The 18,974-nt window shown below is 46.3% G+C and overlaps 2 protein-coding genes across 6 annotated transcripts in view; one reads left to right on the top strand and one right to left on the bottom strand.

Moving 5' to 3' along the window:
• RFX1 (regulatory factor X1) overlaps positions 1 to 652 on the bottom strand; it is a 60,397-nt gene extending 59,745 nt beyond the window's left edge. For 2 of the 5 annotated variants that reach the window (XM_083419572.1, XM_083419573.1), the window contains exon 1: positions 1 to 218. The gene's annotated coding sequence lies outside the window, so the exon portion shown is untranslated. The other 3 variants (XM_083419578.1, XM_083419575.1, XM_083419577.1) reach the window with 2 other exon arrangements.
• Positions 653 to 13,390: 12,738 nt separating this feature from the next.
• Positions 13,391 to 18,040, top strand: RLN3 (relaxin 3). Its single transcript, XM_083421262.1, has 2 exons — positions 13,391 to 13,619; positions 16,949 to 18,040. The coding sequence occupies exons 1-2, from the start codon at positions 13,460 to 13,462 to the stop codon at positions 17,203 to 17,205; spliced, it is 417 nt and encodes a 138-aa protein (XP_083277388.1). The 5' UTR covers positions 13,391 to 13,459; the 3' UTR covers positions 17,206 to 18,040.
• Positions 18,041 to 18,974: the final 934 nt, after the last annotated feature.

Genomic DNA, 18,974 nt, shown 5'->3' with positions numbered 1-18,974 from the left:
CTGGACCGTCCCGGCCCCGCGAGGCCGCGTCCCCTCAGGGGGAGGGCGGGGACGGAGTCGCGGCTGTCGTGCCCTTTCTCGATTTTGGCGGGAATCGCGCTGAGGAAGAGAGGGTGGGCGGTTGTTGTTGTTGTTGCCGGGTTTCCTGGTCGCCACGACTACGGTGGCTATGGCGCCCTCCGTGTTCCCTCACCGGGGCAACTGTTGCTACCCACCTCGGCGAGGGGAGGGGAAGGGAGGGGGAAATAGGCGGCTCCCGGCGCCGATTGGACGGCGTCGATGGCCCATTGGGCTGTGCTGCTGTCAGTCACTTGTCGGCGCTTCCTCCTCTCCGTTGGTTCGAAAGCCGCGCCCCTCACCGGATACTTCACCCTTTTATTGGCCAGTCAGGCATTCCGCAACACGGATTTGACTAGAGGCCTGTCTGTCTAGTAGAAAGGGCGAGCCCAATGGGCGGCTGTAACGAATTGGGAGTTGGCAACTTCCTACTGGCCGGAGGCCTTGTCAGTAAACTGACGCGTCCGTTGAAACTGACTCCTTAGACAGGAGGTTGGGACGCATGTGCAGCTTGTGGCATGCTGGGAATTGTAGTTCATAATTGGCAGGAGAGCCCGGTTTAAAGGCAAGTAGGTGGCGCGCGTGCTCGTCACTTCACTGTGTTGCCCACACCCTGTGTCAGAAGTAGTTCTGCAATATGGATATGCCTGTGATAGTTGTAACAGTGTGGTAAAGTAAAGGAAAAGGGACCCCTGACCATTAGGTCCAGTCGTGACCAACTCTGGGGTTGTGGCACTCATCTCGCTTTACTGGCCGAGGGGGCCGGCGTACAGCTTCCGGGTCATGTGGCCAGCATGACTGAGCCGCTTCTGGCGAACCAGAGCAGCGCACGGAAACGCCGTTTACCTTCCCGCCGGAGCTGTACCTATTTATCTACTTGCACTTTGACGTGCTTTCGAACTGCTAGGTTGGCAGGAGCAGGGACTGAGCAACGGGAGCTCACCCCGTCGCGGGGATTCAAACTTCCGACCTTCTGATCGGCAAGCCCAAGGCTCTGTGGTTTAACCCACAGCGCCACCCGCGTCCCTATAAGTGTGTGGTAACTTACCATAAAACTGAAAGGACCGTTTGCTCCAGCTCAGTGGAAACATGGATTAAAATATTGTTGGAGCAAAAAATGTTAATTTCACGTACACACTCATGGGGGTGAGGCATAGCTGTCAACTTTCAGATTTGAAAATAAGGGAACAGCAGCCTCGAAAATAAGGGATCTGCAGCCTCACCCATCCCAGGGACAGTCTACGGGATATCTAACAATCCAGAATAGCAGCGGGAAGTAGCGGGAAACGGCGCTGGCATTTCCCGCAAAAAAAGGGAAGGTTGACAGCTATGGGGTGAGGTAGAGGGGGCAGATAATAATGGACCCAGTGTGTAGTGGCTGTGAGAAAGGCAAACTCCATGCTGGCAATTGTTAGGAAAGGAACTTAAAAATAAAACTCTCAGTATCATAATGCCATTTGGAGTACTGTGTACAGTCCTGGTCTCCTCACCTCAAAAAGGATATTGTGTAATTGGAAAAGATTCAGAAAAGTGCCACCACAATGATCAAGGGATGGAACAACTCCCCTCTGAAGAAAGGTTACAGAGTTTGGTTGCCATATTTCAAAAAGTGAAAATCTGGACACAATACCCCTAATGGAAAATGAGAATGCATAGAGATGAAATTGTGAGCACAATATGTGATACAGCACAATGTCTGTACATAATGACATAAATTGTAGCAAATTATTGGCCGATGTTTATGCACAGCTGTACTTTATAGAATCTCTAAGGTGCAGTCACAGGTTGTTTTTTTTAATCTACAAACTTAGCACTAAGTAAAATGCAACATCTCTTCCCACCCCAGCATTGGAGTGAGGTGGGGGTGGCAATGTTGTTTACTGTTAAAGAGTAGGCGGGGGGGGGGGTTGATCTCACTGCTGTGGTGCTTATGGCTAAGATACAAGATCATTCTGCCTGCTGTTTGGAGAGGAATTGTAAAGATTAGGCAAAATGCTTACAGTTGCATGGGTGTAAGTTCAGTTCCTGGGGCCTAAGCAATCCAAATTTTAGCCTATGCACTTGATAGGACAGTTACACCTGACCTAGGCCACAGGTGAACAAAAGCTAGAGCGATATCTACTCGTAGATCTCTGGGTGATTTGCAGTAGATCCCAGTTGTTTAGCAGCTATGCCGTTAAATACCTTGGCCATCATTTCGCATCAAACTCTTCCATGCTTGATCTGGAAGCTGCAGTTATTACAGATTGCAGCAGCATGATTGCTGACAGAAATGAGGCCTTGTCAGCATATAACACCTGTGCTGAGAGATCTGCACTGGTTGCCGATTTGCTCCCAGGTCAACATCAAGGGGTTATTGTTAGCATATAAAACCCTTAACAACTTGGGACCAATTTACCTACGAGATTGCCTTACCCCACATTTGCCCACTTGACTGGTTTGATAGGCAGAATTATCACTACTACAAATGCCACACGATACCCGTTCCATATTTGTCAGAACTTATTTAATGTGGTGGCACCTGCACTTTGGAACTCCCTGCCCATTGAGATCGGTCAGGTGCCTTCAATGTACTCTTTGGTGCTGGAGGGAGACTCTTGAGAGTCCCATGGACTGCAAGAAGATCAAACCTCTCCATTCTGAAGGAAATCAGCCCTGAGTGCTCACTGGAAGGACAGATCCTGAAGCTGAGGCTCCAATACTTTGGCCACCACATGAGAAGAGAAGACTCCCTGCAAAAGACCCTGATGTTGGGAAAGATGGAGGGCACAAGGAGAAGGGGACGACAGAGGACGAGATGGTTGAACAGTGTTCTCGAAGCTACGAATATGAGTTTGACCAAACTGCAGGAGGAAGTGGAAGACAGGAGTGCCTGGCGTGCTCTCGTCCATGGGGTTACGAAGAGTCGGACATGACTAAACAACAGCAACAACAAAAACATTCTTGGAAAGGAGGTGGTTTTAGTCTGTTTTAGTAATTTAACTTTCGTATGTTTTAAAGTTGAGTCATGATTTTTTCTTGATTCTACCGTTTTATTTTTTTGTAAACTGCTTTGAAGTTTTTGTTTTATAGTCAAGCAAATTTATGAAATAAATTTTTAAAAATGCATTTGGAGTTTCAAGTGCAGAGATCATCTATACATGTGACAGAGATCAAAACGGCACAAGCTAATTGCAGCTGCAAGTCTATTTTTTAAATCTCAGAAGCGTGTTATGGGACACCGTAGCAGGGTTTTAGCTTTGTTTCCTACCACCTATTGTTTCCCCCCACCCCGACCCATGCTTCCGTATTTCCTGTACACGCATAGACTCTCTCCTCTCACATATGGTGGGTGGGTTGTTCTCTGGGGTGGGCTCAGATGTGGGTGTGTTTAAAGGTCATGTACCACAAAGTGGTAAGATAGAAACTTTAGACTTCCTTTTAGGTTAACAAAATAGGAGGGGCTTGTGCAAGGCAGATGAACGAAAAGAGCTGAAAAATAATGTCCCTAACCTGAAGTGAGCAAGAGGGAGTGTGTGTATACAGGCAACTCCCCGTTTGTTCAGGGATTGCGCTCCAGGTCATTGCGTGCATGGGTGAAATTGCGCATAATCGAAAAAGCTTGCAAACCCCCTATTCCTGCCCCTTTTTGCTCCCTCTCCCAACCAAGTAGGAACTCCAAAAATGTCTCTTGGAGAAGTTAAAAGAGTACTTGGGAAAGAGGGAATAAAGATGAAGAATGTATGGTTCCTCAGTACTGGAGTCAAAGCTGTTATGTTGGACTGGAGGAAGACTATGATGAACTTTTATCAATAATCGTATTCAGAAAACCTCTTTTAGACTTTTTGTGTAGAAGGACAATGAACTTGAGATGTCCAGAATTGAGTATTGGAAAAAGATCACCTAGCAGAAGGAGGAACAGTTGGACACCATCCTGGAACGAACATTTCAAATATTTTGAAGAAATATTGTATATATAACTGACAAACTCGATTGTTGGAAGTCCTTTGTACAGTGGTGCCCCGCAAGACGAATGCCTCGCAAGATGGAAAACCTGCTAGACGAAAGGGTTTTCCGTTTTGGAGGTGCTTCGCAGGACGAATTTCTCTATGGGCTTGCTTCGCAAGACGAAAATGTCTTGCGATTCCTGGGGGTTTTTTTCCGCTCCCCACCCCCTTTTTCTAAGGCACTAAGCTGCTAATAGCCTTTTAGCAGCTAATCCGCTAATCCCTTAAACCTTTAATAGCCGCTAATAGCCGCTAAACCGCTAATAGGGCTAATCCGCTAATGGTCTTGCTTCGCAAGACGAAAAAACCGCTAGACGGAGAGACTCACGGAACGGATTCTTTTCGTCTTGCGAGGCACCACTGTATTTGTATTCTTTCCTTTTCCTTATCTATTTTCCTTTTATTATCTTTCCATTCCTTTATTATTCTTATATCTTTGTTATTAGTTCTTTTCCTTTTCTGCTCTGTTCTTGCTTCTGTTTCGATTTATTTTCTGGTGTTGCTGTTGTTGTCCTCTGCTTTTGGGTAAGGAGGGAATTGCATGCAGATGAAGGTGATGGATTGTTGGAGAAGGACCCTGTGTGGGAGGATGGGAAGGGGAGATCTCCTAGGGTGGGAGCTCACCTTTTCTGTCTTGAACAAAGGTTAAGATATACCTGTGAGAGGACTTTGCATCTTTCTTTCAATTTTTGTCTAGATTAGTTTCTTTTTTATTGTATTATGAAAAGTCTTAATAAAATTTCATTAAAGAACAACAATGTCTCTTGCTTGTTGAGGTGTTAGAGTGTGTGTGTGTGTGTGTGTGTGTGTGTGTGGAATTGCTCCCTTTTTTTGAAATGTTGCGTTTATCATGCAGCCGAAGGCAAACTAGCCATTCAGCACTTGGGGCAAAGTTTATCTCAGTCGCAGAAGGCTTGGATGGTGGCATTTGCCAGCGGCCGGGGAAGCGGTGGATTTCTTATCGCAGAGCAGAGAAGCAAGGTCTCTTATCTTCAGCGGGCCGAAAGGACAGTATTCTGGGAGATAAGGAAAGTTCAGTGATGCTCTGGCTGCCAGCGCAGCATGAAAGACAGCCTTATGCAGCAAGGAGTCGTGGTGGCTCTGCGTAAGGCTGCCTCAGCTATGTGAAGGCAGCATGGGGGGAGGCGAGCAGATCTCACCGGATATACAGCCCACTTAGAGCAGGGGTCAGCAAACTTTTTCAGCAGGGGGCCGGTCCACTGTCCCCCTTGTGGGGGGCCAGACTATTTTTTTGGGGGGGGGGGATGAACGAATTCCTATGGCCCACAAATAACCCAGAGATGCATTTTAAATAAAAGGACACATTCTACTCATGTAAAAACACGCTGATTCCCGGACCGTCCGCAGGCCAGATTTAGAAGGCAATTGTGCCGGATCCGGCCCGCAGGCCTTAGTTTGCCTACCCATGAACTAGAGGGCCCTCGTTTGCAGAGGGTGGTCCTCTATTATAAAGTGCTGGCAGAGGACGGTCCTCTATCTAGGACAGTATCACCTACACAGCAACTGGCAGTAGCTCTCCAGGGTTTCAGGAAGTGAATCCCAGTTCTTCTTCAGAATCTTCATGCAAAGCATGAAGGGCCCTCCCCTTTAATGTGGGATTATATTAAGGATTATTGCCTTTAAATGTAAGGAAACAGTTACACAAGGGTCCGTATTGACCGCAATACCAATGCCTCTCAGGTCTCTCAAGGAGGTATTCATAACACAGGGGGAAAGTTCAAACATGTGAATCCCCACCCCCACATCCTTGGTTCAGACCAAGGAAGAGGTTTAACCACGGCTTTTTTTCAGCCAGAACTCGACAGTTCTGGCACATCTCAGGTGCACAACATTGCCATTCTAAGAGAACAAAGGAGGTGTTCATGGAAGTGTTTTCTAGAAAAATAACCCTGAGTTTACCTACTTAAAAAGTAAAGGGACCCCTGATCATTAAGTCCAGTCGTGACAGACTTGGGTTGCAGCGCTCATCTCGCTTTATTGGCCGAGGGAGCCGGCGTACAGCTTCCGGGTCATGTAGCCAGCAGGACTAAGCTGCTTCTGGCGAATCAGAGCAGCGCACGGAAACGCCGTTTTCCTTCCCGCCGGAGTGATACCTATTTATCTACTTGCACTTTGACGTGCTTTCAAACTGTTAGGTTGGCAGGAGCAGGGACCGAGCAATGGGAGCTCGCCCCGTCACAGGGATTCGAACTGCCGACCTTCTGATCGGCAAGTCCTAGGCTCTGTGGTTTAACCCACAGCGCCACCCGCGTCTCTTTACCTACTTACTTACCTACTTATTTCTGCCAAACATAGAGTTAAACGGTTTATTTGTCTGGGCTACCAGATAGACCTTTGAAACATGAAATGCAGTGGTACCTTGGGTTACAAACACTTCGGGTTACAGACTTCGCTAACCCAGAAGTAGTACCTTGGGTTAAGAACTTTGCCCCAGGATGAGAACAGAAATTGTGCACTGGTGGCACGGCGGCAGCGGTAGGCCCCATTAGCTAAAGTGGTACCTCAGGTTAAGAACAGTTTCAGGTTAAGAACAGACCTCCAGAAAAATTAAGTTCATAACCAGAGGTACCACTGTATATTAAATAAGCAAAGAGTCCTGGGTACCCACATAAACTCTACACCTGAAAACCTACCTGCTGTATCTTTGCATGATTCAGTGTCCTGGGTTTACCTCTTTCCATTCAACCTTCATATGGGGAGATTCATCAGAAAGACCCACCCTTGAAGGAGTCTTCTTGCTTCAGGTCTGCATGGATTTTCTACTCTTACATTTTCTGATTTCCATACCCCTGAATTAGTTGGTCTTTGTGGTCTTTCAATCACACCCCCAAATGCAGGGATGTAGCAGAACTCTCAGGAGAGTGAGCCTCTTGTATCTCTGACTTGTTCAGCCTCTTTCTTATCCTTCCTCTGCCTGGGTCAAATAATCTTGCACTTGCAATGAGGAATCCAGGCCAACGGCTCAAAAACCAAGACTCGTGGGTTATCAGAATGCAGCATATGCTTTATTGAAAAGGTCAAAGAAATGGCATTACAAGAAGCAATGGAGGACCCAACAAGAAGGATTTTGTTTTGTGGACTTCAAAGCAAAGAGGGCATGTGAAAAAGACCGAGCTTCTGCAGGCAGTTTCTGAGATTCAGTTCTTCTGAACCAGGCCAACATATCTGTATCAATTTATCTGGTTATCGGTTGTTTTCTATCTCATATTATTCTGGGGTTCAATCAGCCTAATGACAGATGCTACCACAATGCTCCTCCCAATAAGTGAAGCTCTCTTCCAGCCCAAGCCCCCATAGTCAGAGCCTCTTACCAGCCCAGAGCCACCAACAGCACATGGAGTAGTTCCTCCAACAGGAAAAGGCTCACAGCTGGCAGAGAGGATGGGTCCTGAGATGGTGACAAAGGAGGAATGTGGTTGGATCATGATCTCTGCTGGTGGAATCTGGTTGATGGGCTGAGGAATAACCCCAGACAGAGAGCTAAGCACTGCTTCCTCCGACAAGTGCACCAGAACCGTAGCCATAGTCCAATCTACCACCTAGACCATAGCCAAAGCCCAGACCTCTGTACCTGAGACCGGAGCCACAGCCAATGCCTCCTGCAGATCCAAAACCATCAACTGGGCTGGATTCAATGGATGGGACGGCACAGGCTGGACCACAGTAAGCCATTATATGAGTGATGGGGTGAATCTGGAACAAGGGTTGAGAAACAGATACCCATAAGAATCCCACTGAGTGTAATTTGCATTCTTTCTCCCTCATTGTACCATCTCTGGTGTTTTCAGAGTACCACAAGAGGTTTTCTGTTTCAATAGAGTTTATTTCTATCTGAGGGCCACCTTCCTTTCTGAGCAGTCTTTGGGGGGCCACTTACCAGTAGTGGGCAGAGCCAGCAGGAAAAGAGTGTGGAACGTGTAATTTTTACCTTTGTACAGCCGGTGTACAAAGGTTGCAGGTTCGATCCCCATATGGGACAGCTGCATATTCCTACATTGCAGGGGGTTGGACTAGATGACCCTTAAGGTCCCTTCCAACGCTACAGTTCTATGTTTCTATGAAGCACACCCCTCTCTAACCTCCATCCGGGTAAACAAGAGGCAATATCAGATTTCAAGGACCTATTCCAGCCAGGTAAAGGTAAAGGGACCCCTGACCATTAGGTCCTGTCGTGGCTGACTCTGGGGATTCGGCGCTCATCTCACTTTATTGGCCGAGGGAGCCGGTGTACAACTTCTGGGTCATGTGGCCAGCATGACTTAGCCGCTTCTGGCAAACCAGAGCAGTGCACAGAAATGCAATTTACCTTACCGCCGGAGCAGTACCTATTTATCTACTTGCACTGGCGTGCTTTTGAACTGTTAGGTTGGCAGGAGCAGGGACAGAGCAACGGGAGCTCACTCCGTTGCGGGGATTCGAACCGCTGACCTTCTGATCGGCAAGTCCTAGGCTCTGTGGTTTTAACCCACAGCGCCACCTCCGTCCCTTATTCCAGCCAGACAAATACTCAAACGGTGTTAAACAGGGCTGGTGAGAGAGGTGGTTATGGAGGGCACTTCAATCTCTGACATCTTCAGGTGGTTGAGAAAGTCTCTGGCTTGACATCCTGGAGAGCAACTATCAGTGTAGACCAACGTTGGGGAGCTGGTGGCCTTCTAGATGTTGTTGGACTTTAGCTCCAGCCAGCATGGCCAATGAATCAGGGCGATGGCAGTTGTAGTGTGGAAGGCTGGTGTAGACAATACTGGACCGTTGGTCTGACTCAGTATATGGCAGTCTCCTACGTCCCCATGTTCGATCTCAAAGTACTCTGGATGACACAAGAGCAGGCTGGCTGCACTTTGATCATCATTTTTTCAACTCTATTCCAAGGAGAGCAGGATGATGAGCATTAGTTACCCCAGGGCATGCCAATGTGTTGTCCTACAGCTGTTGCTGGTCTCCAGCTCCCATCACTCCTGCTAATAGGCCATGCTGGTTGGGGATAATGGGAGTTAGAGTCCATCAACATTTGGAGGGTTACCACATTGACTACCTCCTGAGTTACTCCAACTTCATCAAAAGTTGGGCCCAGGGATAACAGCTGGCTATCCCACTGAGCATCACTGCTGAACAAGGCCTCATCCAGCCCCACTCTTGTCTCCACACATGGAATGAATGGCTAGAGGAGAACATAAGGGCAAGAGAAGAGTCACTCTAGATCATTAACCCCATTATCAACCGTGACCAGCCTGATGTTTCTGGGAAGCACATGAGGAAGTGAAAACAATAGCCCACTCGCACTATTGCTCCTCAACAACTGGCATTCAGAGACCTTTCTGAACCACACTGCTAAGAGGCTTTCACTTTTGTGAAGCAAGGTTGGTTAACGTGACTCTCCAGAGAAGTTGCGGGACTGCAAGGTCCACCAGCCCCAGCCAGCATGGTATGGTTGGGGCTGGTAGAGTTTTTATTCCAGGTCAATGGTTAGCTGTCCCTGTACTGAAGAACCAGATATTCTAGGTGGAAATTCTATCTAGAACAGGGGTTGTCAACCTGGTCCCTACTGTCCATTAGTGGGTGTTTAGGTGGGCGGAAGGGCACAAGCTGAATCCTCCTTCCATCGAGCTCTGGTGGGCGGTAAGGAAATTTTACCATCAAGAAAGATACATTAGTGGGCAGTAGGTATAAAAAGGTTGACTACCCCTGATCTAAACCCATATTGAACTGAACTTTCTACTTGCCTGCTTCTCTAAGGAGGTGCTGTAGTGGCAATGGGAGAGTCAAATGAGGCTGCTGGAATTTCAGAGAGCTCTTATTCTGTCAACATCCCTAGTAGTTAAGACACTCCTTTTTTTGTTTTGTTTTCTTCCATTTTTCCTTTGCTGTCAAAAATTTCCTTTACATGTGCAGAAATTTACATTACTAAGCAGAAAGAGATTAATCTTTAAGCTGTTGTTTTCACAAAGTAATAAGAACAAACTTAAACTGTTATCTTCTATCATTGACTTGCTTCGAATTACGCACCGTTGAGAAAAAAATTAATTAGAAGCACCAACGTGAAAGAGATATAATAAAAGCCCTTCAAAAAGCAATCATCATAATTTGTACAGCTTTTAATGGTTCATAATATCTTTGCAACAGACACTACTTGTTGTAGCAGTAGCTTAATGTTGCTCATTACAAAATGATGAAGCCAACCCAAATAAATATATCATTTCATTTTAAAATTGCTTTGCGTGTTTGTGTGTGTGTGAGAGAGAGAGAGAGAGAGAGAGAGAAAATTTATATCTAAAAATAGGGCGGAATTCAATTTTATCTTCATTTTGATTCACACTTCTTGAATCTCTGTGTAAAATGAAACAGAGCTATCCTTTGAAATTTGCACTTTTCCAAATGTTGTGATGCAATTCTCCAACCAATGTATACAAAAATGCATATATTAGGGGAAAATATGCATAGAATACTTATATTTGAGAAATTTACAGACAAGAATTAGGGGAAGCATTAAAAAGCTTATGAATTTTAATGAGAATTTTTTAATAATAATAATAATAATAATAATAAAAAGATTGTGGTGAAAATGTGCCTGGAGTGCTCTGGTCCATGGAGTCATGAAGAGTCAGTCATGACGAAACAACAACAAATTTTACTGAAAAAATGAGAAGCTGAGAGAAACTGATATTGACAGATACATCCATCCCTGCTTGTATCCAACTTTGGGGCTACTGTGAGCAATATTAATGTTGGATACAACCCTCTGTTTCAAAATTCTGGATGTTCTGCTCTTCCATATCCTAGGTATGCTGGATCCTTATTACTGAATTGTACTGGTTTACTGGTTTCTGTCTTGTAACACTTGTTGTTTTTTCTACTGTCTTACTGGGCAGGGTACAACAAAGTTGCTACCATGCATAAAACAAGGCACAATTGCACAATGGGACTTCCCCCCTCTTCTCTGCACCCCCTAAATCTGCTCTGGAGGGTTAGGGAAAACCCCAAAGAGGTTTAGGGGGCATGTGGTTTGTGGGTGAAGTGGGGGAAAGTCCCAACAGGCAAACAGACCTCATTTAGCTCTATGTTGGATTCCACCCATTGCTTTTTATGCTGTACTTTTTGTATGCAGCTTACAGATTTTAAAATATTAAGCAGATGAGAAATCTTTTTTTCGGGCAGGAGATGTAGAAGTATAATCAGCTGTAAAGGTAAAGGGACCCCTGACCATTAGGTCCAGTCGTGGCCGACTCTGGGGTTGCAGCGCTCATCTCGCTTTATTGGCCAAGGGAGCTGGCGTACAGCTTCCGAGTCATTTGGCCAGCATGACTAAGCCGCTTCTGGGGAACCAGAGCAGCACACAGAAATGCCGTTTACCTTCCTGCCGGAGTGGTACCTATTTATCTGCTTGCAGTTTGATGTGCTTTTGAACTGCTAGCTGGCAGGAGCAGGGACCGAGAAACAGGAGATCACACCGTTGCGGGGATTCAAACCGCCAACCTTCTAATCAGCAAGCCCTAGGCTCTATGGTTTAACCCACAGTGCCACCCACGTCCCTATAATCAGCTGTACCAACAGGCTAAAAAATAGCTTCTATCCGTGGGCTGTTAGGCTGTTGAACAGAAAATAACATAGCGAAATTGACTTGCGAGGTGGTGTGTTGTTCAATAAGAGATTGAGGTGGGGGGGGGGGAGGCTCGTTTAATTTCATTGTACACAGGTCGTACAAAGACAATACATGTATTATTATTATTATTATTAAAATAAATTATCCCACAGTCTTTAAATTTTAACTGCTTTTAAATGTTTTCAGAGTGGTTCTATTTAGCCTCATTTTAACTATTTGAAGTTCGCTACACTGAACCAGCGGCGGACCAAGCTGATTGGGCGCCTGGGGCGGCACGCGTACCCTGCACCCAGGGGTGGGGACAGCCACCTGTGGGGGCGGGGCCAGCCATCCACTGGGCGGGGCCAGCCGGGCAGGGTGCTCCGCGGCTCCTCCAAGGAGTCTGCTTGCTCCTCCCACTCTGCCACCCTACAGCTGAGGTGTAGCTGAGGTGGTGAGCGGACCGTTTGGGGCAGCACAGAGCCTGTGGGCACCCAGGCCACCGCTGCAGGCCCCACGGTGAGTGCCACCCGGCATTTTGTCACCCCCCCAGTGGTGACACCTGGGGTAGACCGCACCCACCTCTGCCAGGAGATCCCCCAAACTACTTGCTCCTTCAACGAGAGTGTGACCCCACCCCCAGCTAAAGCAAGCAGTTCTATAGCTCAGCTGGATGGAAGAACCACCCATTCACAGCATTTCAGTCTTGTCTGGATTTATTTTTGGTTTATTATCCCTCATCCAGTCCATTATTATGGCCAAGCACTGATTCAGCATATCCACTGCACCACCTAGAGAAGATGGAAAGGAGAAATAGGACTGGGTGCTGTCAGCATGCCGATGACAATGCCCTCAAAAACTCTGTACGACTTTGTTCAGTACAGTGGTACTTCGGGTTACAGACGCTTCAGGTTACAGACATTTCAGGTTACAGACAGTTCAGGTTACAGACTTCGCTAAGTATAATCAGCTGTAAAGGTAAAGGGACCCCTGACCACTAGGTCCAGTCGTGGCCGACTCTGGGGTTGCGGTGCTCATCTCGCTTTATTGGCCAAGGGAGCTGGCATACAGCTTCCAGGTCATGTGGCCAGCATGACTAAGCCGCTTCTGGTGAACCAGAGCAGCACACGGAAACGCCATTTACCTTCTTGCTGGAGTGGTACCTATTTATCTACTTGCACTTTGATGTGCTTTCGAACTGCTGGGTTGGCAGGAGCAGGGACCGAGCAATGGGAGCTCATTCGACCCGCCGACCTTCTGATAGGCAAGTCCTAGGCTCTGTGGTTTAACCCACAGCGCCACCAGCGTCCCATTTTATCTGTATCCATGTTTAAAAATCAACAAAAGTTAAAACAGTAAATGGAGGTGAAAGACCCATGTAGTGTGAATAAGTAGTCTCTGTCCTGAATCTTTTAACCTTCAACTTCAACGGGATGGCCCTGAGTTCAAGCGTTATGAAAGGGGGGGTGGGACACCTTCTCCACTTCCTCTGCACCAAGCGGTACCTCCGTCAATGTGCAGCTCCAAAAGGCCAGGTAAACACTGAACACAATTCCGCACTTGCCATGCTGATAACAAAGAAAAGGTTATCTCTGACTAGCTAGCGTTATCAATAGCAGTCATCCCGCCCCCCTGCCCAGTGTCCAAGAAAGGTCTACATCCCTCCCTGATGATAATTGAGTAGATAACCTTGAAGGACATCCTCAATCACTCATGATGCTATAAAGAGGAGCAAGGCACATTGAGAGCAGGCAAGAAGGCAGATAGGAATTGCGCAACGCCCAGCATCTCTCGACCATCCTGCCCGAGTCCAGCCATGCCCAAGATCCTCCTGGCTCTGGTACTCGGGGTGCTGCTGTCTGAGTTGAGGCTGCCAAGTGAGGCCAGGACACCACCCTATGGTGTCAAACTGTGTGGCAGAGAGTTCATCCGCGCAGTCATCTTCACTTGTGGAGGATCTCGCTGGAGACGGGCAGGTGAGTGCTTGGAGAGATGGGGACTGTTGACCAGAGAGGGGGTGGGAGAGAGGAGGAACAAGGCTTCGTCTAGCCAGGACCAGTCCTAACATTGGGCAAGAATGACACAGCTGGTTTTCAGAGGTCCAGCAAATTATTAGTCATTTGATTTTACTACAGTGGTACCTCAGGTTACAGATGCTTCAGGTTACAGACTCCGTTAACCCAGAAATAGTACCTTGGGTTAAGAAATTTGCTTCAGGATGAGAACAGAAATCATGCTCCGGCGGCCCGGCGGCAGCAAGAGGCCCCATTAGCTAAAGTAGTACCTCAGGTTAAGAACAGTTTCATGTTAAGAACGGACCTTCAGAACGAATTAAGTTCTTAACCCGAGGCACCACTGTATTGTTATAGTTTTATAGTTTTTCAAAAGGATGTGGGTGGCACTGTGGTTTATATCACTGAGCCTCTTGGGCTTGCCGATCAGAAGGTCAGCGGTTCGAATCCCTGCGACGGGGTGAGCTCCTGTTGCTCTACCCAAGCTCTGGCCAAACTAGCAGTTCGAAAGAATGCCAGTGCAAGTAGATAAATAGGTACAGCTGCGACGGGAAGGTAAACGGCGTTTCTGTGCACTCTGGTTTCTGTCATGGTGTCCCGTTGCGCCAGAAGCAGTTTAGTCATGCTGCCACATGACCCGGAAAGCTGTCTGTGGACAAACGCTGGCTCCCTCGGCCTGAAAGCAAGATGAGCACCACAACCCCATAGTCGCCTGTGACTAGACTTAACCGTCATGGGGTCCTTTACCTTTTTTTGCCTTTTACTGCCAGAGAGTGAGGCAAGGGGTTTGGGTGACAAAATAACTTGGCTACCATGCAGTTTGCCTAAATGCACCATTTGTTTGTTTATTTTATTGCATTTATATCCTGCTTTTTCCTCCAAGGAGCTCAGTGTGGCATACACAGTTCTCCTCATTTAATCCCCACAACACTGTGAGGTAGGTTAGGCTGAGAAGCAATGACTGGCCCAAAGTAACCCCAGTTAGCCCCATGGCCAAGTGCAGATTTGAACCCTGGTCTCCCAGGTCCTAGTCCAATACTCTAACCACTACACCACACTAACTAAAGGCAGGTCCTGGTTGGGGACCCTTGGCTCAAGGCTGTGGGTGGTGGTGAGCTGTGCACAGCCCCAGCACAGATGCTACCGATGAGATTCTGATAAACAGAAGCTTTGCATGGAATTTGCCCTCCTAATTATGCTCAGAAATGATCTTCTGTGAATTATGACATTGAATACATGTGTGCATGAATGTCCAATATGTGTTTGACATTTGGCACCAGTATTTTATATCCAACGGTTTTTCAGTAGCAGTAGTACATGTTTTATATGCCCTATAAGATATCGAGTGACAGAATAATTTGGCCACAATAAGGAAATTTTGTCCATGGCATGATCATTTTCCACCTAGTCATTTTGACACTTCAGCACCCTATTTGCAAAATTTAACAATTCCAAAATACAGATAAGCTTTCACTTTCACAAGATTGAATATACTGCCTTCGGCTGTATTTGACGGTCGATTTCAAAAAATTCCACTGGAAAAACAGTTACCGTACTTTTCTGCTTTAAGACTAGGTTTTTTTTTAACTAAAAAATAATGTTTAAAAAGGGGGGTTGCCTTATACATGGGAAATCTCCCCCCATTTTCTTAATTTTCAGTCCCCAATATAGAGTGTCTTATACATAGGGGCGTCTTATACATGGAAAAATACAGTATGTCCCTGTGGAGATGGCAGTATGGAGTCAGTGGCTCATGTGCTTCTGGCTTGCACTCTTTATGAAGATTTGAGAAGTGAGGTTATTACCCCTCTATTATTGTCCATGCTGGGTTGCTCGCCGTGTCCTTTCTTTTAGCAGATCAAGATGATCAGGTGACAGCAAAAACTGCAAGGTGTTTAGTGGGGGCACTTAGAATAAGATCTATTATTTGATTATTGGTGTAAACCCCCAAAATGTATTTTCTATACCTAAGTTTTTGCCTCTATCTTCAGTACATTTCATTTTATTTTATTGCTATGGCTAGTGGCTGATGCAAATATTCTTCTGATTCTGATTCTGTTTTATAGGATGGCTGACCTGTAGTAGCATAAAGTTTTCACTAACATCATTCATTCAGCCACTCAGAAAGCATCCTCTTGAACATTTAAAAAAAGAACAATCAAATTTAAATCATTACTGCCAATTCATTTATTTGCTTACCATATTTATAGGCATTTATTTTTTTTAGATGAATATCCCCCAGGCTCCTTTGTTGCTGGTGGCTTATTCTGAAATTTGAACTCTAGCTGAAAATTGACAGTTACATTGCAAAGTTTGAAAATTTGCTAGAACTGGAATTTGCTGAATGTTTTGCTTCGGTTCTGCTGTCCCCAATCCATCCCTTTCTTTCATATAATATAATATATTGGATTGTTAACAGGGGCCATTGCTGGGTCCATAAACGACTGTGGGATTTGTACCCACAGGAGGCAGCGATGTCTCCCAACTGGGATGACTTTAAAAGAAGCTTAGACAAATTCTGGAGGTTGGTGGGACATGGGTGGCGCTGTGGTCTAAACCATTGAGTCTCTTGAACTTGATGTTTGGAAGGTTGTTGGTTCGAATCTCCACAACGGAGTGAGCTCCTGTTGCTCTGTCCCAGCTCCTTCCAGCCTAGCAGTTCGAAAGCACGCCAGTGCAAGTAGATAAATAGGTACTGCCAGTGCTTTGTTTCCCTAAAAAAATGTTTGGGATACTCTCATTTTGACTCAAGAAAATCGCAATTTTTCTAGTTCAAATTGGGGGAAATAAATACAGTAAATGGACAAAAGTACAAAGATTCACAAAATGTTTAGGGGTATGCGTACCCCCAGAAAAAAGCACTGGGTACTGCTGTGGCGAGAAGATAAATGGTGTTTCTGTGCACTCTGCTTTCCGTCATGGTCCTCCGTGCTCCAGTAGCGGTTTAGTCATGCTGGCCGCATGACCCAGAAAGCTGTCTGTGGACAAACGCCAGCTCCCTCAGCCTGAAGTGAGATGAGTGCCGTACCCCACAGTCAAATTTGACTGGACTTAACTGTCCAGGGGTCCTTTACCTTTCTTTACCTCTTACGTTCTTATGACTCAAGGTGCAGGTCCATGCCATGACACAAATTTGCATAATATTTGCTTACAGATGCAAATTTAGGCTGACTTTCAGAAAATACCCCTGGTAGGGATGGCATGATTTTGAACCCTGATCTCTCTTTCTGTTTGCTGAGCCGCATGCATTGTGCCTGCTCCTCCCAATTTTCCATATTGGCTTCTCGTTGCAGGAAATGTCGGTGCCCTCCCCGGAGGAGATTCTGCAGAAGCCTTTGCTGCAACTTCCTCATCCAATGAATGGGTCCCGATCCACGCCCCGCCGAAAGATCCGTCTGACTATTATGGGAGCTGGCATGGCCAGCAGAGCCACAGTCCCTCGGAAGAAACCTGGGGCTTTGACCGTGGAGCCCGAGATGTTTTGGCAGGACTGAGCAATGCTTGCTGCAAGTGGGGTTGTAGCAAGAGTGAAATCAGCTCCCTGTGCTAAAGGGCGGCATGTGAGGTTGAGTGTGCGTGTGGGTGTTTGACAAAAAGGGACTTCAAATATTCAAATATTTGTAAACTTGAAGCTCAGGCCATCAGACACAAAAATGTGCACATAGCTGACCATAAATATCTCTATTAAAGCTCCACCCCTTTCACCAAGCTAGGTAAATGTGCCCAAGAATTATAATTCCCAGCATCCTATGAGACAAAGTCTAAATCACTAAGCCTCTTGGGCTTGCCAATCAGAAGGTCGGCGGTTCAAATCCCCATGACGGGGTGAGCTCCCGTTCCTCTGTCCCAGCTTCTGCCAACCAAGCAGGCTGAAAGCACACCAGTGCCAGTAGATAAATAGGTAACGCTGTGGTGGGAAGGTAAACGGCGTTTCTGTGCACTCTGGTTTCCATCACCATGTTCCGTTGCGCCAGAAGCTGTTTAGTCATCCTGGCCACAGGACCCGGAAAACTGTCTGTGGACTAACACCAGCTCCCTCAGCCTGAAAGTGAGATGAGCGCCGCAACCCCATAGTTGCCTTTGACTGGACTTAACCGTCATGGGGTCCTTTACCTTTACCTACCCCACACTGGCATACGGTCAGACAGCTCTCCTAAGTGGCTGCCTACACAATTTGAGTGGGATTTAATGATTCTGGCAAGTCCCAATTAATTGACAAATTCCCACTCTACCACTGCTTCCCTTATGCTGCTCCCCTCCTACAGCTGCTGTTGATAAACCTGAAGTTTGTTTTCCTACAGCCATTACAGTGGTACCTCGCAAGACGAATGCCTTGCAAGACGAAAAACTCGCAAGACGAAAGAGTTTTTTGAGTTGCTTCGCAAGACGAATTTCCCTATGGGCTTGCTTCGCAAGACGAAAACGTCTTGCGCCTTTTTCTTAAAACCGTCAATGCATTTCCTATGGGAAACCGTGCTTCACAAGACGAAAAATTCACAAGACAAAAGAACTCGCAGAACGAATTAATTTCGTCTTGCAAGGCACCACTGTACTGCAATAGGAAACCCAATGTACCTGCAGTCACAGTAGAACAAGGAACCCTCCCAAGTGGTGCAGAGAAACGCTCACGAGGAATGTGTCATGCCCTGGTCCCTTGATGTGTGTGTGTGTGTGTGTGTGTGTGTGTGTGTGTCCTTGTCGATCACACGTTTTATCTTACGAATGTGCAGCTGAGTTTTGATTTGAGTAGGATGGCATTGCAAGCAACAGTCTACTGCCCTGCTGCTGCTTCTCTGTTCATCAGTTCCTTCTTCCTGGAGAAAGACAGAGTTTGTTCTCTTTTAAGATTGCACATTACGTGAAAGCTGAAATAAAAAGCTGAAATGAAACAAAACAGAGAGATGAACTTTGTTGACATGGAGGGTAACAAGAAGGCCCTTCAAGGTGGATATAATAATAATAATAATAATAATAATAATAATAATAATAATAATAATAATATCAATGTTGATGACATAAGCAGGCCTAAAATTAGAAATGCCACAGCATGTTTGCCTAAAGTATGTTTTAAACCAATTGGGGGGGGGGTTACTCCATGATGGTGCCATCAAAGCTGAATTTCAGAGAAGCCAATGGCCTCCACTAAGCAGAATGGGCAGGAGGACTCTCAAAGACAGGAAAGCTAGCTTATCACCATATATATCACAGCCCAGAGTACCCTCCACATTAAATCCAGAATCTAAAATGACCAAGCTGCTCCACGGCCCCCCCCTGCGAGAAGTGCCTGAAGAATTCTGAGCAGATTCTGAAGAGTTTTGA

Source organism: Podarcis tiliguerta (assembly GCF_965153285.1).
Source record: "Podarcis tiliguerta genome assembly, chromosome: 17".
Taxonomy (NCBI): Eukaryota; Metazoa; Chordata; class Lepidosauria; order Squamata; family Lacertidae; genus Podarcis; species Podarcis tiliguerta.
The sequence above is the reverse complement of the archived record's forward strand: the minus strand, read 5'-3'. Positions and strand labels throughout refer to the sequence as shown.

Coding starts and splice junctions, on each gene's coding strand:
- RLN3 (XM_083421262.1), top strand. CDS start 13,460: ATGCCCAAGATCCTCCTGGCTCTGGTACTCGGGGTGCTGCTGTCTGAG. Junction 13,620..16,948: donor ATCTCGCTGGAGACGGGCAG/GTGAGTGCTTGG, acceptor TTCTCGTTGCAG/GAAATGTCGGTGCCCTCCCC.